Source organism: Aquarana catesbeiana, linkage group LG08 (assembly GCF_042186555.1).
Source record: "Aquarana catesbeiana isolate 2022-GZ linkage group LG08, ASM4218655v1, whole genome shotgun sequence".
NCBI lineage: Eukaryota > Metazoa > Chordata > Amphibia > Anura > Ranidae > Aquarana > Aquarana catesbeiana.
This window is the reverse complement of record NC_133331.1, coordinates 239,145,313-239,170,096: the sequence shown is the minus strand read 5'-3', so window position 1 is coordinate 239,170,096 and position 24,784 is coordinate 239,145,313. Positions and strand designations below refer to the sequence as shown.

Genomic DNA, 24,784 nt, shown 5'->3' with positions numbered 1-24,784 from the left:
GCAAGCAGGCGCAGTTCTGCAGTGTTGTAGGGGCGGCCAGCGGTAGTCAGTCACTTGTTGCCCAGAAAGTTTAACAGCACACTGCCAGCACTGCGCCCCTTTCCTACAAATTGGTCCACCCAGGGCATCCGTCCCTTCCGCCCACCCCTTGTACCGGCCCTGTATACATAGAGACGCATAAAAGCGATGAAACTCAGCTGCTATTGCTTGGGAGTCCACTATCTGCTTATCGCCTGTCTTTATAGTGTGAACATGGCGTGAATCCTGTTGCTTCTTTAGTTGTCTAGCCATTAGTCTCCCACCCTTATTAACCTGTTCATAGAATCGGCGGGCAAAGTATCTATGTTTATTTTAAACTTTTCGATCGAGAAGCTGTTTTAAGTCTGCCCACAGTTTCTTCAGTCTCTGCGCATCCCCAGGTTTTAAATGGGCCTTATGTTTAGTTTCAAGTTTATGTATTTCCTCTCAAAGCCCGACCATTTCCTTCTGTCTCTCTTTTTTTAATACGCAAACCCATTGAAATTAACTCCCCTCTGATGACCGCCTTGTGGGCTTCCCATACTACTTGGTCAGACATCTCTTCTGATATATTGGTCTCAAAATATAATGCTAATGTGCGGGACAAGGATTCCACATTCTGTTTATCATCCAAAATAGATTAATTCAATCACCATGTTCTTTCCAGGCGCCTAATCGATGCCAGGCATATCGTTAAACTTATTGGAGCATGGTCTGACATGGTGATTGACTCAATAGTTGATGAATTTACAGAATTCAGATAATATTGTTAGATCAACAACATATCCATCCTTGATATTGTGTATTTTGGAATAATAACTGAAATCCCTGTACCCTCCAACTGTCCACCAAATGCAAAGAGCGAAGGTGCTGTTTAACATATCTTAACGCCTTATGAGACACAAAGGTTTTCCCCGAAGAGGTGTCTAGACTAGGGTCCAAGGTAATGTTAAAATCCCCTCCCATAACCAATAGATCTTCCTGAAACTTCCCCAGGATATCCAAAGTTTTATAGAGAGAAATTTAACAGTATAGGTATTGGGGGCATATATAGTAGCTAGGGTATAACACTGGCCCTGGATCTTTCCTTTAACAAAAAGAAAGCGGCCCTCAGGATCTACTCGTACTTCTGTAGGTACTAGGGGACATTGTTTGTGTATATCTATTGTAACTCCTCTAGCCCTAGGAATTGGTGAAGGTGCATGAAACCATTGATTATATTTAAAAAGAGGCATACGAGGGGTCAAACCTGCCACGAAGCGCATCTCTTGCAAAAAAAACTATCTCTGCCTTTATGTGACCCAGTTCATGCCAGTGGCCTCTCTTACAAATCGAACAAAGCCCTCTCACATTATGTGATACAATCTTCATTCTACCTTCATTCTACCTGCCATTCTCTCATTACTCCCATGAGTCTCTTATTTAAAAAAAAGGGGGGAGGTTGGTGGGGGACTGAAAAGACAGAGGGAGGGGGATAATAAAAAGGGATAAAAAAGGGGGATAATAAAAGGGATAAAAAATAGGGGGAAGGGGGGTGGTGGGGACTAAGAGGATAGAGTGAAAACAACATCTCCCCCCTCCCCCATCTCCCCCCAAAAAAGGGGGGTAATAAAAGGGATTAAAAAAAGGGGAGGGTGGTGGGTGATTAAGAGAGAACAGAGGGAAAAAACAACCTCTCCCCCCACCCAAAACATCCCCCCCAGTCAACTCTAGGCAATCTGCTGCTTTCCTCTTGGCTTTTTTCACTTTACACCACTACTCAGGCATATATTTCTATGACCGGTATATTGTCCTGTCTTATCCACATCCACATCAATTTTCCGTCGACCTTGAACTGGCACTTGTTGCCATCATTCTGGTTGTTGTAGTGATGGTTTATAGTTATTCAAGCTCCAATCCAGAAAGTCCACAGGGGGAGCTCCAGCACCTCTGTGAAGTGTTGCAAGTCATCTTTAAGTGTTGCTCTTTTCCCATTCTGGGATGCTACAACCTTGAAAGGATATCCCCAGGATATACTTCCCTTACTCCTACCGAAGGAGGACACTGGATCCTGGAACTGCTGCTACACGAGCCTTGACATGGTCTAGCCGGAGGACATATGGTTCATGCTCATTACCTTTGGATGGGACAGCTGACACTGGTCTCACCCAGTTTCCCCAATAGGGGGATCCCCAAACCTATTCAGTCCTATGTGCCTAGACCCAGAACAGAGATTTCAAGGTTTAGGCTCCCCACTTAAACGCATGATGATTTCCACTTGCCTGAAAAAGTACCACCAGGAAACGCATTTGACTGCAGAGACCCAGTGTGACAGGAGTCACTTTTGGGCACAGGGTGACTTAGAAAATATATCTTGGATTAATTAAAATGGGACAGTAATATTTATCCACAATATCTCCCAGGATATATGTAAAAACTATTCTTGGTTTGTTTGATTCTGAACTCAACATGTTAGTTTAGAGAGCTGATCACATTGGCCTTTAGAACTGGGTAGGAGCCGGACAGTCTACTCCTACTATAGTTTGTTGCCTACTAGGCTGAGGAGGGGGGAGATCACTGTTTGTATTGTTAATTGTAATTAGCTCCTTCTATTGTGAGAAGGTGTCCTGTGTTTATACTAATGTGTGAAGCTCAGTGACAGCAAGGCTGACCTGTAGTGAAATCCTGATTAATCATATAATGCCCAGGAGGGCACGGAGTCACATCGGCTGCTTTAAGGGATTCGTTAATTAGTTCATGTTAATTCTGTTTCTGGTTACAGTTGTATTGTTAGAGTAATATGAACATGAGGGGGGACCTCCTGTTCTACTGTATATAAGACTGTATTCTGGTTCTAATAAAAAAAAGTCTGATTCCTGTTTGACCATCCGTACAGAGCTTCGTCTCGTATTTGGGGGGAAGAATTATTCGTATGGGTTTCTTGTTCGGCTGATTGGAGTGTTCGGTAGCTGCCTTTGTGTTTGTAAATGGAATGTCCTAAACGGCTTTAACCCCTTTCATAATCGGGGTGTCGTTACAATTGGTGGCAAGCAGCGGGATGATTCCCACAGCCCAGAAGTACAGCTACAAGAGGACACAGGCCAATCGAAGCACAGTATGAATGGGTAAAGCACTCTACCCTCAAGGACTTACTGGAGAACCGGGGCCCACCGGCCAACAACCGTAAGAAGAGGGACATTATCGCAGAACTAGTCGAAATGGATAGAGCTGAAAGACCCAACATAACCGAAAGGCCCAGCATAACAGACAGGACACCCGAAGAGGCAAGTTTTGATCGGGCTCTTAACATAAGACTGACACATTATGGCCCTAACCCTACAGCGGAGATCATAGACCGAGTTATAGTGGCTGTGGAGGCAAATTGGCTACAGCGAAGAGGTGCTGCAGCAGCAGGAGTCACATCAGCACCAACTGAAAGGAGAAAGGTACATTTTGCTGCTTTTAAAAATTTCATTGAAACAGAAGGGGATATTGATGGGTACCTTGCCGATTTTGAAAGGCAATGTGCCCTACACCGAGTGACCACAGAGGAATGGGTTACCATTTTGTCTGGGAAATTGTCCGGCCGGACCAGTGAAGCATTCAGGGCCATCCCAAACGAGGAGATTATGAACTATGGGCTGGTAAAAGAAGCACTTTTGGCCAGGTATGCCGTCACACCGGAGGCATATCGGAGGCGGTTCCGAGAGACGAGCAAGCAGACTGGAGACTCATATACCGAGTGGGCATGCCACCTACACCGCACGGCATCCCACTGGGTCACTGGATGCCAAGCATTATCCAGGGAATAGGTCTTGCAGCTGTTCCTGCTGGAGCACTTCTTTGACAAGCTGTCCCCAGAAGTCAGAGAGTGGGTCCGGGACCGAAAACCTTTCACCTTGCCTGAAGCAGCTCGCCTGGCGGACGAATACACAGACGCCCGCAAACTGGATAACCCTGTGGTCAAGACAACAGCTCGGGAGGATTATCGCTCAGCGGCACCCCCTCCAGCTGGTGCCTACCAACCACAGTCATACCGCCCTACAGCATCATCTCCAGCAGGCACTTATTCTCAGCAGCCTAGGTTCAACTCCTAGGACTACTCACAACCCATCAGGTGTTTCAGGTGTAAACAGCTAGGGCACAAAAAGCCAAACTGTCCATTTAATCCAGCCAGGCAGTCCCAGTAGTGGAGAAAGCCAGCAGGGGGGAATTCCCACACATCCATGCCTGCAGCTCACTGCGTTGAGGAGGAAGAACATTGGGGCGTCCTGCACGAGGCTGATCCAGTACAAGCAGCTAACCAGGACAAAAGGCAGCAACACAGGCAGACTGTCTGGGTTAATGGAAAGGTAGCCAATGGCCTACGTGATACTGGCGCCACCATGACCCTACTACAGAAGAACTTCATCCCAGAGAGCCAACACACCGGAGAGACTGTAGCCATAAGGGTAGCAGGGGGCACCGTTTTCCGGCTACCCATTGCCCGTGTTCACCTGGATTGGGGAGTTGGTTCGGGACACATGAATGTGGGGGTGATGAAGGATTTGGCCAGCTGATGTACTACTGGGGAATGATTTGGCCCCCCTAGTCTCTGCTTACACCCTGTTGGGCTCCGCCGAAGCCAACCCAGTGACTACCCGTGCCCAGGCCCATGCTGTTGGAACCGGCCCGCTTGCTGCTGACACCCCGGTAAGACTATCTTCCCCGACATGTACCTTAGATCAGGCTCCCCTAGGCTGGGATACTCCAGAGACATTCGGGAGGGAAACCCAGGAGGACCCGGCCTTACATCCCTGAATCGGGCGTGAATCGGGCATGAGGTACCACTAGCAGGACATCTAGGGTCCTGTCGCACAGCTCATAGAATTACACAGAATTTCTTTTGGCCCAATTTTAATCAGGATGTGCGACAGTACTGCAAAACGTGTGACACATGTCAAGGGGTGGGTAAGTGGGGGGACCACCCTAAGGCCAGACTTATGTCCATGCCTATTATTGGGGATCCCTTTTACCGCATAGCCGTTGACATTGTAGGTCCCTTGGCCAGGCCTAGTCCATCCGGGAAGAAGTATATTCTCACCATGGTGGACTACGCCACTCATTACCCAGAGGCAGTAGCTATGTCCAACATTGAAGCAGAGACAGTAGCTGATGCCCTGGTTAAGATATTTACTAGAGTGGGGTTCCCTAATAAGATTCTCTCTGACCAGGGAACCCAGTTTACCGCTGTGCTCACCCAGCAGTTGTGGAAGGTGTGCAATGTTAAGCCCTCGCTGAGCTCACCTTACCACCCCCAGACTAATGGTCTCTGCGAGTGCTTTAACGGGAACCTCAAGCAAATGCTGAGGACCTTTTCGGACGCTTGCAGAGACTGAGAGAGATTCCTGCCTCACCTGTTATTTGCCTACAGAGACCCCCATAGTGCCCTATGTTCTGGACCGCATGGAGCAACTGTTTCTGATGGTAAGGGAGAATCTCCAGGTGGCCCAGGGGAGACAGAAGAAATGGTACGATTGGGGGGCCTGACAGCGTATCTTCCAGGTTGGGCAGAAGGTCTTAGCGCTCAAGCAGGGCCCGCATAAAGTAGTAGCCCAGGTATGTGATACTACCTATGTTTTTGCCAGCTGTGCAGATGAAAGAATCCAGCAAACCTTTAATGTGAACATGCTGAAGGAGTATCAGGAACGGCAGGAGGATGTTGCTACAGTATGTGCCCCTTCTGCGGATGACTCCGAAAGTTTACCCCTCCCTGACTTACTAGAGAGAGACCCCCAGACTGACCTCATTAGCCTCGTACAGCTAGGGGACCGGTTAAGCCTCACAAAGAAGGAACAGGCTAAGCGGCTTCTGTGGGAGAAACAGGCGACTTTCTCCCAAAAACCGGGCTACATGACCCTGGCTGTGCATAAGGTAGAGACCCCTGGACAAGCACCCCTTCGACAGCCCCCTACCGTATCCCTGAAGCAGTCCGAGAAGGAATGTGGAAGGAGATACAGGAGATGATTCAGTTAGGAGTCATTGAGCCCTCTGACAGCCCTTGGGCCTCGCCTGTAGTCCTGGTGCCTAAGAAAGATGGAACTACCCGGTTCTGTGTGAATTAGAGGCGACTCAATGAGAAGACCACCACTGACGCCTACCCGATGCCCAGGGTAGACGAACTGCTGGATCGTATGGCCAGGGGACATTATTTAACTACAATAGACCTGGCAGATTCCCCTGGCCAAGAATCGGCCCCAAGTCGGCATTTGTTACCCCGTTTGGCCTGTATCAGTCTAAGGTCATGCCATTTGGGATTAAAAATGCCCCGGCTACCTTCCAAGGTATGGTGGATAGGCTCCTCGATTTCTTGCAGGATTTTGCATGTGCATACTTGGATGACATTGCGATCTACAGTGGGTCTTGGGAGGAGTACCTGGTTCACGTAGGGGTGGTTCTAGACAAGATTCGGGCCGCAGGCCTGACCTTGAAACCAGACAAGTGCCATCTAGGTATGGCGGAGGTGCAGTACCTGGGACACCGAGTAGGGTGTGGGAACCAGAGACCAGAGCCAGCCAAGGTAGAGGCAGTAGCTAACTGGCCCACATCCCGTACTAAGACCCAGGTATTAGCCTTCTTGGGGACTGCAGGGTACTACCAACGTTTTGTCCCTGATTATAGTACTATTGCCAAGTCCCTGACTGACCTGATGAAAAAGAATTTACCTAGGCAGGTCCTGTGGTCTCCAGCTGTGAAACCACGTTTCTAGCCCTTAAGCAAGCTCTTGTAAATACCCCTGTCTTGGTTGCCCCGGTACCTAACAAACATATCCTTGTCCACACAGAGGCTTCCGTGTTTGGACTGGGGGCTGTGCTGAGCCAAATCGTGGAGGATGGAGGAGAACACCCTGTCGAATACCTGAGCAGAAAGCTATTACCCCTGGAAGTGAGCTATGCGGCAGTGGGGAAGAAGTGCTTGGCCCTGGTCTGGGCCCTTAAAAAGTTGAACCCTTATTTGTACGGACAGGAATTTTCATTGGTTACCGACCACAACCCATTTGTCTGGCTTAACCGGGTCTCAGGAGACAATGGCAGGTTGCTGCGGTGGAGCTTAGCCCTGCAACCTTACAATTTCACCATCAGCTACCGACCCGGTAAGCAAAATGGCAATGCTGATGGGTTGTCCTGGCAAACAGACATCACTCCGACCTCCTAGTTCCGATCCCCAAGTTGACCCGAGAAGGATTAAGCCGGGTCTGCCGGAGTGTCCCACAAGGAGGGAGCCATGTGACGGGAGTCACTTTTGGGCACAGGGTGACTGAGAAAATATATCTTGGATTACTTAAAATGGGACAGTAATATTTATCCACAATATCTCCCAGGATATATGTAAAGACTATTCTTGGTTTGTTTGATTCTAAACTCAACATGTTAGTTGAGAGAGCTGATCAAATTGGCCTCTAGAACTGGTTAGGATCCGGACAGTCTACTCTTACTATAGTTTGTTGCCTACTAGGCTGAGGAGGGGGGAGATCACTGTTTGTATTGTTAATTGTAATTAGCTCCTGCTATTGTGAGAAGGTGTCCTGTGTTTATACTAATGTGTGAAGCTTGATGACAACAAGGCTGACCTGTAGTGAAATCCTGATTAATCATACAATGCCCAGGAGGGCACGGAGTCACATCGGCTGCTTTAAGGGATTAGTTAATTAGTTCATGTTAATTCTGTTTCTGGTTACAGTTGTATTGTTAGAGTAATATGAGCAGGAGGGGGGACCTCCTCATCTACTGTATATAAGACTGTATTCTGGTTCTAATTAAAAAAAAGAGTCTGATTCCTGTTTGACCTTCCATACAGAGCCTTGTCTCGTATTTGGGGGGAAGAATTATTCGTATGGGTTTCTTGTTCAGCTGATTGGAGTGTTCGGTGGCTGCCTTTGTGTTCGGAAATGGAACGTCCTAAACGGCTTTAACCCATTTCATACCTTAAATATGCTTGGGTGGGGAAGGCGTACCTTTCCACGCACACCTCTTATTCTAGGAAGGTGAGTGTGATGGTACACAGATCTATAGACTTCCAAGAGTTTGATGCATGTATAGATTCTGAGGGACGGTATATTTTTTTGCATTGTCGTGTTGGGAGGTTGCAATGTATCTATATATATATATATATATATATATATATATATATATATGTTCCTCCCCTGTTTACGGTGGCGGTACTCCATATTCTGCTAGCATATTTGGAGAGCCGTCCGGATCTACCATTGCTGGTGATGGGAGAGTTTAACTGCTGGTTGAGTTCCTCCATGGACAGACACCCAGGTTCGGGGGTCTCTGTCCCATCGAGGGGCTCTCCATTGGTACGACTAGGTGGGTTGGGTTTGGAGACATAGGAACCCTTTGGACAAACAATTTTCCTGCTTTTCCAAAACACATGGAACGCTATCCAGAATTGACCTGGCAGTAGGTAACTCAGCCATGCTCCCATTCGCCTCAGAGGCGGTATACAAACCCTCGCAGTTTGTTGGATCACTCACATATGGTGATTAGCCTAATTGTATTCCCACTGTCCAAGCTACCTAGGGCACCCTGGAAATTCAACACCTTTTGACTATAGCTGTTTTTGTCTCATGAACGGATGGAGCGGAGCATGCGGGAAGTTCTTGATGGCCGAGATTTTGCAGATTCCCCCTTGACTCTGTCAGGGAATTAGTAAACCAGACTGTGTGGACTGCACAGAAGAAGCCAGAAACGTATATAAGTGAATAAAAATGGTGTTTATTTACATAAGTGACAGGTAAGGGAATATAACAGTGCACAACCAATCACAAGACCCACAAACAACAAAATAGTATGTACGATAAAATGGGAGATACCGGAACCATAAACAGAAGCCAGGCCAAGGTCATACACCGGGAGATCAGCAGATGGTAAGGACGGGAAACCAACAGAACAGGGAGAGGATTTATGGATGGGATGCAGGGCAGGGATCGAAGGTAACCAGGAAACAGAAGGGACAGGACCAGGAAGGGCTCGGGATAGGGATTAGATCAGATCAGGTCAGGGCAGATGCAGGCTCAAGGTCAAAATAACAGGCAGTAAGGTCAGAATGCAGGGAGAGAGACACCAAGGCAAGGATGTGAGGGCTTGCCGGGTATTTATCAGACTGCAGTGATTGACCTCACGTTACACCTGAGCGCAGAAGGTGCTGCCTGCTCCACATTGCCGGAATACACCCACTGGTGGACACCGGTACTACGGCCCAAGGATGCAACAGTGCCACCAGCAGGTGAGTCCTCTCATTACAAGTCCTGGATGTTGGAAGACACCCGCAGGTGGACACTGGTGCTGCGATCCAAGAGACCGACAGTGACACCAATGGGTGAACCATTTCATGACAGAACCCCCCTCAAACTAGATGGAATTGTCCAAAGTTAATGGCCTCACACCGAACAACGGATGAGGGCACGTCAGGCTCGGCATCAGGTACTTTAGACTGGGCAGCGGGCACATCAGAGCAGACAGCGGGAACATCAGAGCAGACAGCGGGCTTCGGGTCACCGAGCTGGGCAGCAGGCTCCGGGTCGTTAAGCTGGGCAGCAGGCTCTGGAACATTATTCCGAACAGCGAGTACTGTAAGGGCAGGCTGGATCACAGGCATCGGCTCAGCAGGCTGGGTAACGGGCCCCGGCCCAGTGGGCTGGGTAACGGGCCCCGGCTCAGCAAGCTGGACACTGGGCACTGGTCCGGCAAGCTGAAAAACGGGTACTGGCTTAACAGGCCGAGTGATTCACTCCAATTTAGTAGACTGGGTAGCGGGCACTGGCTCAGCAGACTGGGTAATGGGCACAGGCTCAGCAGACTGGGTAACAGGCACCGGCTAAGCAGACTGGGTAACGGGCACCGAAACTTCAGGCTGAGACACGGGCACTGAAACTTCAGGCCGAGACATGGGCACCGAAACTTCAGGCCGAGACACGGGCACCGAAACTTCAGGCCGAGACACCACTATCATGACATCAGGCTGGAAGGCAGGCAATGAGACACCAGGCTGGAAGGCAGGCAATGAGACATCAGGCTGAAAGGCAGGTACCAGGACATCAGACTGGAAAGCGGGCACATCAGACGGGGAAGCAGAGACATCAAGCTGGAAGGCAGGCATCAGGACATCGAACTGGGAAGCGGGCACATCAGACTGGGAAGCGGGCACATCAGACTGGGAAGCGGGCACCGAGACTTTGGGCTGGAATGCAGGCATCGGGACATCAGACTGGGAGGCAGGCACATCAGATTGAATAGCAGGCACATCAGACTGGGAAGCGGACACCGAGACTTTGGACTGGAATGCAGGCATCAGGACATCAGACTGGGAGGCAGGCACATCAGATTGAATAGCAGGCACATAAGACTGGAAAGCTGGCACCGAGACTTCGGGCTGGAAGGCAGGCATCAGGACAGACTGGAAAGGAGGCACATCAGACTGGAAAGTGGGCACATCAGACTGGAAAACAGACACATCAAGCTGGGAGGCAGGCACCAAGACATCCGGCTGGAAGGCAAGCGTCGAGACATCAGGCTGGAAGGTGGGCACATCAGACTGGAAAGCGGGCACAGACTGGGAAGCAGGCACATCAGACTGGAAAGTGGAGACATCAAGCTGGAAGGCAGGCACCGAGACATCAGGCTGGAAGGCAAGCATCGAGACATCAGGCTGGAAGGCAAGCATCGAGACATCAAGCTGGAAGGCAGGCACCGAGACATCAAGCTGAAAGGCAGGCAACGAGACACCAAGCTGGAAGGCAGGTACCAAGACATCAGACTGAGAAGCGGGCACATCAGATGGGGAAGTGGAGACATCAAGCTGGAAGGCAGACACCGAGACATCAGGCTGGAAGGTGGGTACATCAGACTGGAAAGCGGGCACATCAGACTGGAAGGCGGGCACATCAGACTGGGAAGCGGGCACATCAGACTGGGAAGCGGGCACATCAGACTGGGAAGCGGGCACCGAGACATCCGGCTGGAAGGCAGGTACCGAGACATCAGGCTGGAAGGCAAGCATCAAGACATCAGGCTGGAAGGCGGGCACATCAGACTGGAAAGCGGGCACATCAGACTGGAAGGCAGGCATCGAGACATCAGGCTGGAAGGTGGGCACATCAGACTGGAAAGCGGGCACAGACTGGGAAGCAGGCACATCAGACTGGAAAGTGGAGACATCAAGCTGGAAGGCAGGCACCGAGACATCAGGCTGGAAGGTGGGCACATCAGACTGGGAAGCGGCACATCAGACAGGGAAGCGGGCACATCAGCCTGGGAAGTGGAAACATCAAGCTGGAAGGCAGGCACCGAGACATCCGGCTAGAAGGCAGGCACTGAGACATCAGGCTGGAAGGCAGGCACTGAGACATCAGGCTGGAAGGCAAGCATCAAGACACCAGGCTGGAAGGCGGGCACATCAGACTGGAAAGTGGGCACATAAGACTGGAAGGTAGATACATCAGGCTGGAAGGCAGGCACTGAGACTTCGAGCTGGAAGGCAGGCATCAAGACATCAGACTGGAAAGCAGACACATCTGACTGGAAGGTAGGCACATCAGGCTGGAAGGCAGGCACATCAGGTTGGAAGGCAGGCACCGAGACTTTGGGCTGGAAGGCAGGCATCAAGACATCAGACTGGGAAGCTGGCACATCAGACTGGGAAGCAGGCACATCAGGCTGGATAGCAGGCACAGGGTTGGCAGGTTTAGGTGGGTCATCAAGTTCAACTGGCATGAACGCAGGCTGGAACAGGTTGGTTGGTGTGGAGGCAGGTTGGGTTAATGGCAAGATGGTGTGGGTCGGGAAGAACTTTTGTTTCTTTTTTGGTTTAGCCACTGCAGCTTTCTACGTAGGTGCAGGGTCATAAGAAAAATATGTAACTGGGCAAAAGGAAGACCAAGGAACAGTGGCTGGAGGAGGGTTCTGTGGGTTTGTTACAGGTGGAGGAGAAGAGACAGGTGGATTAAAGGCAGGATATGTGCAGCACTTGGAGTCTGGGTAGTAGTATTTGGTAGGGAGCTGAGTAAACTGGGCTGTAGCTGAGGTTGCTATAGGTGACGGGGAGATAGATTTTTGGGAAGGCAGGTGATTAATGGCAGGGCTGGGTTGTTGTGGCTTGGCTAAATAAAGGAGATCTGACCATGTCTGTAGCACAGGTTAAACAAACATTGATTCACACACAACCTGACTAACCAGAGATTGCACTGAATGGATGCAATCAGACAACACCTGCTGTGAACAAGAGGCATAACGTTCCAAAAAAAAAGGCTGGATCATCCTCTAATAACCATACCAGGGATTCAACTTGGCCGTAATTGAAGGGGGGGGGGAATCATTGCTTCCTTCGGGAAAACATGACAGGGCTGGTTTTGCACATAACCGTATCAGGGGCTGAACATCTTCAAAAGACATGTAACCCTGATCCACTAGGGAATGAGCTGATTGGATCTTTTAAAATCTGGCGGCAATATTCGCCATCCTCTTCCGCTAGCAGAGAATAATAGGTAATTTCATTTAAAGTCATCTTAATACGTCCAACAAAACAGGGTGATTCCTCAGTGCAGCCACATCTGCTAGGGATGGCCTTGGTGTACTGTCAGGGAATTAGTAAACCAGACTGTGTGGACTGCACAGAAGAACCCAGAAACGTATATAAGTGAACAAAAATGGTGTTTATTTACATAAGTGACAGGTAAGTGAATATAACAGTGCACAACCAACCACAAGACCCACAAACAACAAAATAGTATGTACAATAAAATGGGAGATACCGGAACTGTAAACAGAAGCCAGGCCAAGGTCATACACCGGGAGATCAGCAGATGGTAAGGACGGGAAACCAACAGAACAGGGAGAGGATGGATGGATGGGATGCAGGGCAGGGATCGAAGGTAACCAGGAAACAGAAGGGACAGGACCAGGAAGGGCTCGGGATAGGGATTGGATCAGATCAGGTCAGGGCAGATGCAGGCTCAAGGTCAAAATAACAGGCAGCAAGGTCAGAATGCAGGGAGAGAGACACCAAGGCAAGGATGTGAGGGCTTGCCGGGTATTTATCAGACTGCAGTGATTGACCTCACGTTACACCTGAGCGCAGAAGGTGCTGCCTGCTCCACACTGCCGGAATACACCCGCTGGTGGACACCGGTACTACGGCCCAAGGATGCAACAGTGCCACCAGCAGGCGAGTCCTCTTATTACAAGTCGTGGATGTTGGAAGACACCTGCTGGTGGACACTGGTACTGCGATCCAAGAGACCGACAGTGACACCAACGGGTGAACCATTTCATGACAGACTCAGTGGGATGCCTTTAAGGCTTATCTGAGGGGACTTCTTATCTCGGAAATTGTTAAAGTAGTGAAAAATTAATCTGGGCTCAAGAGCGACCAAAGGAGGGTCCTAGAAGCTCCGCTTACTATGGAGGAGTTACAAATGGTGTTAGTGGCATTCCCTAACTGTAAGGCCCCTGGGGCAGATGGGCTGCCCATGGAAATTTACAAACAATATGCGGGAATACTTCTACCCAAACTACTTGCGGTGTTCAATTCGGCTAGGGAACAGCAGGCCTCACCTCCCTCTATGTCCACAGCCAACATTGTCTTAATATTAAAACCCGGGAAAGACCCTGTAGACCCAGGCATATATAGGCCCATATCCTTGTTACAGAGAGATATCAAACTCCTAGCCAAAATCCTGGCAATTAAGCTAAACTGGGCCATTACATCTATTGTACACCCAGACCAGGCTGGGTTCATGCCCAACAAATCGACGGCGGTAAACATAAGGAGCCTCTATTTGAATATGCAAAAACATAGGACAGAGGGCCCTGCTCTCACTGGATGCTATGAAGGCCTTCAATAGCGTAGAGTGGGAATATCTGTGGGGATTCTTCAGTGGTTCGGATTTGGGGACGTATACAATTCTTGGGTACGCCTGCTCTACTGCAACCCGCAGGCAACTATCTGGGCATCGGGTCGTATGTCACGCGCCTTTTCCCTGGGAAGGGGCACAAGACAAGGATATCCGCTGTCACACTTTCTTTTTGCACTAGCCATAGAGCCCCTGGCGATTAAAATCAGAGACCACCCGGGTATCACCGGCTTCCGTTATGGAGACAGACAAGAAAAACTAGATAGATAAAGGGGATATTGTGAGCCACAATGGTATATTGCCTCAAATGTGGAAATCACCTAGCTGCCCGTTCAGAACACGTTTCATATGCCGTGCAATACAATGTATACAAAAGATACGCTGCACTAAGGTGAAAATGTCAATCTGGAGATCATTAATGCATATGAGGTATACTGAAAATACCGCATAAGCGGCTTATCCAGCCACTGCAAGGCACAAAGGATATATGTATAAAAAAAATGTTTTTTTTTTTTTTTTAAAGTGATCATAAGGTGCAATGTGTAAATAATATACTAGATGTATACCATTAGAATAAGAGTAGCGATGATTAAACTACTAACTGTATATATAATAAATGAAAAATTATTTATATAATCTGAAATTTACCGTGTAAAAAATATATATAAATAATATCACAGTGATAAGTGCAAAAAATAGAACAAAGTGCCAAGGTTCACACAATGAGTGTAAATATCAAATCCAAGATGTGATACGTGGTTATTAAAGTCCAATTTATGAAAGAAATGCACATAAAATCCATAAAAACAGTTCATAAATAATCCAACGTGCGTGCATTAATCTTAGTGCTTAGTGCTCAGAATTCCATGCTCAAGTGCCATCCAGTGACCCCCCCCCCCCCGGGGACAGCCGCTCACCTCAGAGCGTGCGACTCAGCTGTGAGACTGAATCTAAACACGCTTATGAGCCATCCCACGGCTCATTGATGGAATCCAGATACACAGTATTCAGCAGCAGCTCCACAGTTAGGAATAAAGGAAAAGAAAAAGAAAAACTGGATAGTGTGATATCGTTTATAAATGTTTATTGGAATAAAAGCTCCCCACATTAGGGTACTCACACAGACATCCTCTTGATGAAGACACGTGACCCTGTGTCGACAAGCATAGGGGAGGGGCCAGGACGGAGCACGGAGCCTTTCACTCCACTGGGATGAGATATGCACAGCTTATCCCTCCTGACAGGCAAACTTTGAGGCAAACTTTGGAGACTGTTATCAGATTGGTGCACTCACATACCTTGCAAATGTGAGCACCCTAATGTGGGGAGCTTTTATTCCAATAAACATTTATAAACGATATCACACTATCCAGTTTTTCCAGTCCACCATAAAGGGCTCAAGATTAACTGGACAAAGTCCTCCCTAAAACTCAGTGGGGGTACACCTCCCAATACTAGCTCCATACCCCTAACCACCTCATTAGGATACTTGGGGGTCCAGGTGACGCCCAATGTTCGCGATTATGGGAGACTGAACATCTCCCTGCTGCAACAAAAGTTCTGGGATCGGATTAAGACATAGAGCTGACTCTGTCAGTAGCCGGTAGGGTGAACCTGATCAAAATGATCCTCATGCCTCAGTTACTTTACGTGCTACAGAACTCACCAGTTGTAGTCACCCTAAAGACATTTAGAATAGTGAACTCCCGATTCCGAATGCTAATATGGAAGAACTGCCCCCCCCCAGGATTAAACTTGAGCATCTGCACCGCCCTAAGGACGAAGGAGGACTGGCCCTGCCAAACCCCTGGTTATACTATCTAGCCACACAACTACAGCATTTGATAGGAGTTATGATTAGGGGCACAGAGAGAGGGAGCATTAATTGCAGCTCTTCTGAGTCTGTGATGTTACATTCGGTGAAGGGTGAGTCTGTGCCAGTGGCCCTCAATGCTTTAGCCTTTGGCAAGGCCCACAAAATATACCTGACATATAACTTTATCCAAAAAATCTGGAATAAAATTAGATATCTGCATCGAGTGACAGGCTACACAGAGTTTAGCCCGATTTGGTCCAGTGAAACGTATCCTAAAATAGCCAAGCTGCAGCCTGGAGCCCTATGGAAGAGGTACGGGGTGATATACATCAGACAGATTTTGCATAACAGGATACTGCTGTCATTCGAGACTCTGCAGGAGCTATTTGGCTTGCCGCTTTCCATGCGATTTTACTATATGCAATTAAGACATGCAGTATCGGCTCAGAGCAGATCTTCTGAATGCTCTCCTTCACCAACTCCAATGTTTAATTTGATCACAAGAGCTTCCAATACCAAGGGATTTATATTGCAATGTTACAGTATGTTATTGAAGAACTTCCTGAGCAAACACCCTCTGCGAATGCTGGCTAAATGGGAGGGAGATGTAGGGCAGATGGATGGCAGGCGGTGCCCACCTGTTCACTGAATGTATCGCAGAGGCTAAAACTAGTGTACATTCTACTGAGAGTGTATTATACCCCCACAGAATGTACAATCTGGGTCTTTGGCCCACTCCACTATGCACTAGATGCAAAAGAGATCATGGAGACCTGATCCATCTACTGTGGAGGTGCCCAAAACTACATCTCTATTGGAAGAGAGTAGTGGACACCATAAACAGGATATTTTACATCGCTAAGCCTACAAATCCAAAACACTGCTTACCTTATGTACTAGAGGAATTTGAATGGGAAGAGTGTGTCAGGGTTGCAGTTACCAGAACCCTATTTTTAGCTTCCATGATTATAATGATACAATGGAAGTCGGAGGAACCTCCTACAGTTAAGGAATGGATTAATGCAGTGGGAGCAACGCTCCGAAAGGAAAAGGTCATATACCAACATACGGGATGCTCCCAAAAGTTTGAGAAACTCTGGGGCCCGTGGCTGGATGTACCGGGACTTGTCCCGGTGGACCTGGTCATGGGTAGGCTGCTAGGTATGAATGCTGGGTGAAACAAATCTCTAAAATACTAGATCAGGTAACCTGGGTAATGTAATATAATTAAGCCTTGGGAGGGAAAAGACCCGGTCGACAGGGATATTTTTCTATTGAACCATGCCCAAGATTTTGCTATATATTTAGATTGCAACGTAATTAAGTTTACTATGTCTTGTAACATATTTCATGTGAAGCCTCAGTATGTATGTTTATGTTGACTTCAATAAACTTTTTCTTTGGATAAAAAAAAAAGAATGAGAACTGGCACAGTGGTACCTTCGAGGAGATGTCTCCATTCTTTCAGGGCTAAAATGATCGCTAACAGCTCTCTGGCACCAATCTCGTAATTGCACTCTGCAGGTGACAATTTCTTGGAAAAGTAGCCATAAGGATGCATAGCACTCTCAGAGGTAGGATGTTGAGACAGAAGGGCGCCAACTCCAGACTCAGAAGCATCAACCTCAAGGATAAAAGATAATATAGGATCAGGATGTGCCAACACAGGAGCAGAAACAAAGGCAGCCTTGAGACTCTCAAAGGCCTTAATGGACTTCAGGGACCAACTGTGTGGGTTACCGTCCTTTCTGGTCATATTAGTCAGGGGCTTGACCACAGACGAGAAGTTACGAATAGACTTCCGATAATAGTTGGCAAAGCCAAGAAAACGCTGCAGAGGATGCAAACCCATGGGTCAGGGCCACTGTAGGACTGCTGAAAGTATCTCTGGGTCAATCGAAAAACCAGCAGTGGAAATGACATAACCCAGGAATTTAACCTGTTCACGATGGAACTCGCATTTCTCCAGTTTACAATAAAGATTGTTCTCTCTGAAGCACATGACAGAAATCTGTGTAGTGGCTCTCCAAGGACTTGGAAAATATGAGAATATCGTCGAGATAAACCACCACACATAACTGCAACAAATCTTGGAGGACATCGTTAATAAATTCCTGGAAAACTGCCGGGGCGTTACAAAGGCCAAAAGGCATTACGAGTTAATCATAACGGCCTGTTCTGGTATTAAACGCAGTTTTCCACTCATTGCCCTCTTTAATCCTCACGAGATTGTATGCCCCTCCCAAATCAAGCTTCCTGAAAACCGTTACTCTCTTGAGGCGATCAAATAACTCTGTAATCAACGGAATCGGATAGACATTTTTATTCGTGAAATGATTGAGACCCCTATAATCAATACAAGGTCTCAGTTCACCACTCTTGTTCTTCACAAAGAAGAAACCAGCACCAGCAGGAGACGAGGATTTGCGGATGAAACCTCGAGAAAGTGCATCTGCAACATGCTCCTCCATGGCCTTATCCTCCAAGACAGACAAAGGGTAAACCCAGCCATGAGGGGGTATGGCACCAGGTTAAAGGTCAATTGCGCAATCATGCGAGGGGTGTGGAGGCAAACTACCAACTTGAACTTTGTCAAAGACATCGCTAAAATCGCAGTACTGCTCCAGCAGGGAGGAGAGTGAAGAGGTTCACAGGACCTTGGCTACCTTCTGGAAGCATGTCTTACTGCATTGTGGCGACCAGGAGAGAACCTCAGCACAGAGCCAATCAAAGGAGGGGTTGTGCCTCTGTAACCAAGGATAACCAATAACCAGATTAAACTTAGGTAAGGAAATAACTTGGAATTGGATTATCTCATGGTGAAGAGCCCCTACGGCCACGGACAATGGAACAGTCTCATTAGTCACATGGGCAAGCTGTAGAGGTCTCCCATCAAGAGCCTCAATGGCAAGTGGAGTGTCACACAGCTGCAGTGGAATCAAGTGCTTTGATACAAATGCAGCATCAATGAACAGGCCTGCAGCCCCAGAGTCAATTAGAGCCTCAGCCCAAGAAAGGTAACCAAAACCAGGGGCTTATCCTTCTGGATACCTGGGGATGAAACAACACCACCTAAGGTTTGTCCATGACGGGACCTCAAGCTTCGGCGTTCCCTGGAAGGGTAGGACAAGACTTCAAAAAGTGACCTGCCTGGCCACAATAAAGGCACAATCTCTCCCTCCTCCTAAAAGGTTCTCTCATCTGCAGAGAGACGCGTGAAGCCCAAGTGCATGGGTTCACCTTCACTGACCAACTCTGTACCAGGAGGCATGGGAGGTGAGGGAGACAAGGGTGGGACTGCAAAGCTCGGAGACAAATGTACAGGAGGCTTCTGCAAGCGCTCCTTAAAAGGGAGTTTTTCTCTGAGTCTGAAGTCAATGAGGATGGCAAACGTGATCATCTTCTCCAACTCAGTGGGTATATCTAGGGCTGCTATCTCATCCTTGGTGGTATCCGAGAGACCATGAGAAAAAGCAGCCACAAGGGCCTCTTTGTTCCAAGCAACCTCTGCTGCCAGAGTATGGAATTTAATGGTGTAATCGGCAACAGTTCTGGTACTCTGATGGACATGAGGCACTTGGCAGCAGAAGCGGAGCATGCGGGAACGTCAAATACCCTTTTAAAGAAACCACAAACTCAGGGTAACTCAAGACAACAAGTTTTTGTGTCTCTCATAGAGGGTTTGCCCAGGCCAAGGCTCTCTCAGAAAGCAAAGATATCACAAAACCTACTTTGCTTCTGTCTGTGGGAAACGCCTGGGGCAGCATCTTAAAGTATATCTCAACCTGGTTGAGAAACCCTCTGCATTGGACTGGATCGCCCCCAAATCGCTGGGGAAGTGGAGTGGAACCAGACATACCTCTTATAGAGGTAATACTCGAGTCGGGTACCTGCACAGAGACTGGAGCAGCAGCAGGGACGGCCTACAACACAGGTTGTACCGGAGCAGCCACAGTGGGAGATTCCAGGTGAGCCATGCTACTCAGGAGCTTTTGTAATGCCATGGCAAGCTGATTCATGCGGCGATCCTGCTCATCCAGTCTGGAAAAAATGTTACCAACAAGTGGATCGACTGCATCTTCTGAATTCATGGCCTTCGCCTACTGTGAGAAACCATGAATCAGACAGACAGAAGTACAGTTAAATCACACTTGTTTAATAATAATAAAAAAAGGTAAACAGAGTAAACGTAGTCAAAACATAGCCAGAGTTCGGTAACCGGAATGGATAGTCAGACAATCCAAAACATCAGGATGCCAGAGATGAGCGTAGTAGAACAGCAAGCAGGATCTGGAGTCAGAAGGAATGTCAGCCAAGCAAGTCTTTAACAGGAACACAGGAGAGCGTCTCTAGAGATGTGACCAAGGCGAAGGCAGAGATCATCTGGACTGGATGACTTAAGTAGGAAGGACCAACGAGGGGGATCATCAACAGGTGAGTCACAGTGGAGAGATAGGAGCTGGCAATTAGCCGACAGCTAAGCGGCCAGCTCAGAGAAAAAAGGGCTAGGCCCAGCCCTGACAATTGGAAGAACTGGCACTCTGGAATGCATCTATATGCTTTATTCATATAAAACTAAGTTACAAGGTAACTGCTGACATGTTTCGGCAGGTAGCCTTGCTCACAGCAGCATAGTCACCAACATGAACAACACAAATATATGTATAAAACAGAGTGACTGTGACCACTCTCATTGGTTAATTGGTAAAATTAGCAGTAAATGAGAATCACAGCTGCAAAAAGACTCTCTAGGAATGGAGACTTGTCACATAAATATTTAAAAGTATATAATGATACATAAACAATAACATACATGAAAGAAAATGTTACAATTAAATAAATACAAATACTATGGTTTAAAGAATATTACGTAAAACCATTCTACATGCTTGGATCAAGACTAAGATTTCAAATTGATGTAAGATCTCATGGCAAGGAATATCAAAGAGATAGAAATAGGTGTAATAAACACAGACTGCGGGCTGATGGATATAATAGCTGGTGTCACCGACTAACGTAAAAACAGGTCCACACCATATCCATAATTCATTCCAGCCGCAACTCTTGTTTTTAAATTAAATATCCACCAAACTTCTCTTTCTACAAGCTTATGGTGGGTATTACCCCCCCCCCCCCCGTGGATTTTTCACTCTCTCCAAGCCATAAAAAATAAAAGAGGACATATTTCCAAGATGCACATATTTAAAATGCTTTGAAACATTTAATAATCCTTTATTACTTTGATACGATGCTCCATGAAAATGCTCCCCTATTCTTGTCCTAAGAGGCCTCATTGTGCAGCCCACGCACTGTATATTGCACTAGAGTTTATGTAATCTCGCAGAGAAAATTCACAGAGAATTGAAGTAGATTCTCCAGCCATCGGGCAAAAACCATGGGGAAGGGGGGTATATTGTCACCTAGTCTGTTTTTATCCAGAAGTTTGGACAGGACATGGTTAAACATCAATGGATCGTATGCCTGTGGTGTTAATACATGTCGTTTTTGTTAAAGACATACTAAGAAGTCTAAAACGGTGCATTCTTGCTCAACAGCGAAGGAGTTTTCTCTTCAAAATTACATAAAATGTTGTTGTTCCAATGTGGTGTATGTTGTAGAGTGCACTTTGTACAATCTACAGTACGTGGGCTGCACAATGAGGCCTCTTAGGACAATAGGGGAGCATTTTCATGGAGCATCATATAAAAGTGATAAAGGTTTGTCAAATGTTTCAAAGCATTTTAAATATGTACATCTTGGAGATATGTCCTCTTTTACTTTTTATGGCTTGAAGAGAGTGAAAAATCCACCTGGGGGGGGGGGGTAATACCCACTGCAAGCTTCCAATGTGGTGTATGTTATAGAGTGCACTTTGTACAATCTGCAGTACGTGGGCTGCACAATGAGGCCTCTTAGGACAATAAGGGAGCATTTTCATGGAGAATCGTGTAAAAGTGTCCTCTTTTACTTTTTATGGCTTGGAGAGAGTGAAAAATCCACCTGGGGGGGGGGGGGGGTAATACCCACTGTAAGCTTCTAGAGAGAGAAGTTTGGTGGATATTAAATTTAAAAACAAGAGTTGGGGCTGGAATGAATTACAGATATGGTGTGGACCTGTTTTTACGTTAATCAATGACACCAGCTATTATATCCAACAGTGCGCAGTATGTGATTATTACACCTATTTCTATCTATTTGATATTGCTTGCCATGAGATCTTAGATAAATTTGAAATCTTAGTCTTGATCCACACATGTAGAATGGTTTTACTTAATAGTCTTTAAACCATAGTATTTGTTAAATTGTAACATTCCCTTTCTTTCATGTATGTTATTGTTTATGTATCATATATATATATATATATATATATATATATATATATATATATATATATATATATATATATATATATATATATATATAATTTTTTTTTTTTTGCAATATTGTTTATTAATTTTTTGTAAAAGAGCTTACAGAGTGTATCGCAATCGAGGATGTAACTGTAGGGTTATGTATCACAATAGAATTGTAAGTCAAAGTTGTTAACATCGTTAAAACATGAAAAATATCAAGGAGTATTAATAAAAGAACATTTGCTGGGTACATCTCTTAAAAGGGAAAAAGAGCAGATGAGAAGACATTAAGGAAGATGGCTAGACTACAAGGATGACGTCCAAAGGGAGACCTGTGGGATTATCATGTCACCGTTACAGATGCGATCCGACCCACTCTGATGAAGTCCCTGCCTACAGGATGTAACGCGTATGGGGGGAGGAGTCACGTCTGACGTCACCCCCGGCCATCTTCTAGGTTGGAAACAACCGCTTATGTGTTCATGTCTGTGATACCAGCACTCGGTTTTAGAGTGCAATCTTTGTAAGTAGGAATTTTATATTTTTTTATGCTGCTATTAAAAGATTGCATACAGAGAGCACTAGATTGTTCCATTCTTCTCTTTTATATGATTATATACTGTGAGGATCAACGGTTTCACTCATATATTACCATCACCCCAGGAGTGGGTACAAGGCTTTGTGACCCGTTTCAGGTCGAATATATGAGGTGAGAGGTTTGGACTACCTGTGGTGGAGGGACCTCACTCACTGCTGCATTGTTTTTTCTGCCTGATTCACCTGGAGAACTGTTGTTATTGGACTTTTTTACAGTGCTTCCACTGTTATAATTTCCGGATTTATTTTATATGATTTATGCAACATGGTTTATTAGTTTATTTAATTTTATTGCGCTGCATGGTTTGATTCTTTTTTCTGTCTATGTAAAGGGTTATTTTGAATTACCTTTAGTGTCAGCTTGCAACTTAGTTATTTGGGGATGTTTGTTTATCTGCGCTGAATACTGTTTTAATTTTACAAAAACTTTTGAAGACTATCCATATGGTTTTCAGAACAGCAGGTCATTCGCAGATACAGTACTTTAGTTATAGCCTCCAAATCAGACTTATTTGGAAAATCCAGTGTTTAGGTGTTTAGATTATAGATACCATTTTTGTGTTTGGCCCAATTGTCTACCAAATACACACAGATCTGTATATTGTACATTGTAAATCGGTAATGCCTTATGATTTATGTACTTTATTTGTAGCATTCTTAACTTTACTTTTTTCTTTTTTTTTAAAGATATGGAGACAATACCCAATGAAACATTGAAACAACAATGAAGACCAATAACAATTAACAGGCAGTATATAAAATGGCTAGCTACTATTAAGCTTTAGCATGGATTTATCTTCTATCACTGGCATGCGTTAAATGTAGCTTGCAAAAAATGTATTATTCCAAACTTTCTTAGTATTCACTTAGTATTAAAATGCTAATGCAAATTAAGAGGTGCACTATGATCAGAATAAATGCAGAATTGCTACATTACAGTTGGGTTGTTACAACATCAAGAAGATTTTTAATGATCATTTTTTTTTTGTTTACAAAAGTTTATTTGAAAGACATATAATAAAACGGTTGCAGAGTACATCAATGTGGTTTAACATGAGTGGGAAATAGATGTAGAATATACAAAGTTAGGTGGTTAATGAGTAGAATACAGTGAAGACATTGTATAAAGATGTAAGGGACATATAAAACAAAGCTGGTATAGTAGGATGGGTAACATCATTCAATCATTAGAGTGTAGAGGATATGTTATCATAAAAATCAACAATATATGGGAATGAGTTTTAGTATGGTGTGAAGAATTATAGGCGTTGAGGGTTTGATAAGTGCCAAAACTTCCATTTTTCATTATAAATATGCATAGTGTCAAATAGGGTATGATGGATTCTTTCGGAAAGTCTAAGTGATTCCATTCTAGATTCCACCTGTGACTATGGTAGGTTTTGTGATTTCCAGTTAAAAGCTATCATCCAGTGTATTGAACTGATTAGAGAGTGGATTAATCTATTGCAGGGAGTTGGAACATCTGGAACTGTAGCGTATAATAGGCATATTTGGGGGGATAGGGAAATTTTTTTCTTAAGAGGATTTTCTAGAATGTTGATTAACTTATCCCATATTGGTTTCAGAAATTCACAGTTCCAAAAGATGTGCACATAGCTGCCCTCCAGGAGACAACCTCTGAAACAGTTCGGGGAGGTTGAGGGGTAGAAGGAATGTATCCTAGATGGAGTCATGTACCACCTGATGTGAAGTTTTATTGGGGATTCTCTAAATGCAGCAGCGCAATTACTTTTGCGGAGGTTTTTAATCATCTCGGTCCACGAGTCCGTAGGGAATGAGCTACCAATCTCTACTTCCCATCTAATCATGGGGCCTGTTTTTTCGGGTTGGAGGAAGTTATTGAGATTGCTATATAGGAAGGATATTAGTCCCTTGTCTCTAGGTGAAGAGATACAGATGTGTTCGAATAATGTACTGGGGGAATTAACAGATAGTGAGTAGTATGTAGAGTAGAACTCGCGGACCAAGGTGTATTGGTAATACTCCGAAGGGGGGAAATCATATCTAGATTGTAGTGAGGCAAAAGATGGAAATATAGAGTTGAGTGTGATGGACTTTAAGGTAGTAAGATTGTTTTGGATCCAGTTGTGGAAGGGTGTGTGATCA

General features: G+C 46.0%; 1 protein-coding gene across 3 annotated transcripts in view; it reads left to right on the top strand.

Annotated features, from left to right (window-relative positions):
* TMEM273 (transmembrane protein 273) overlaps positions 1-23,636 on the top strand; it is a 552,118-nt gene extending 528,482 nt beyond the window's left edge. For all 3 annotated transcript variants that reach the window (XM_073596960.1, XM_073596962.1, XM_073596961.1), the window contains one exon: positions 23,345-23,636. In XM_073596960.1, the coding sequence (XP_073453061.1) occupies positions 23,345-23,366 (22 nt within the window). In that variant the 3' untranslated portion in view covers positions 23,367-23,636. The remainder of the gene's footprint in view (positions 1-23,344) is intronic.
* The last annotated feature ends 1,148 nt before the right edge of the window (positions 23,637-24,784 follow it).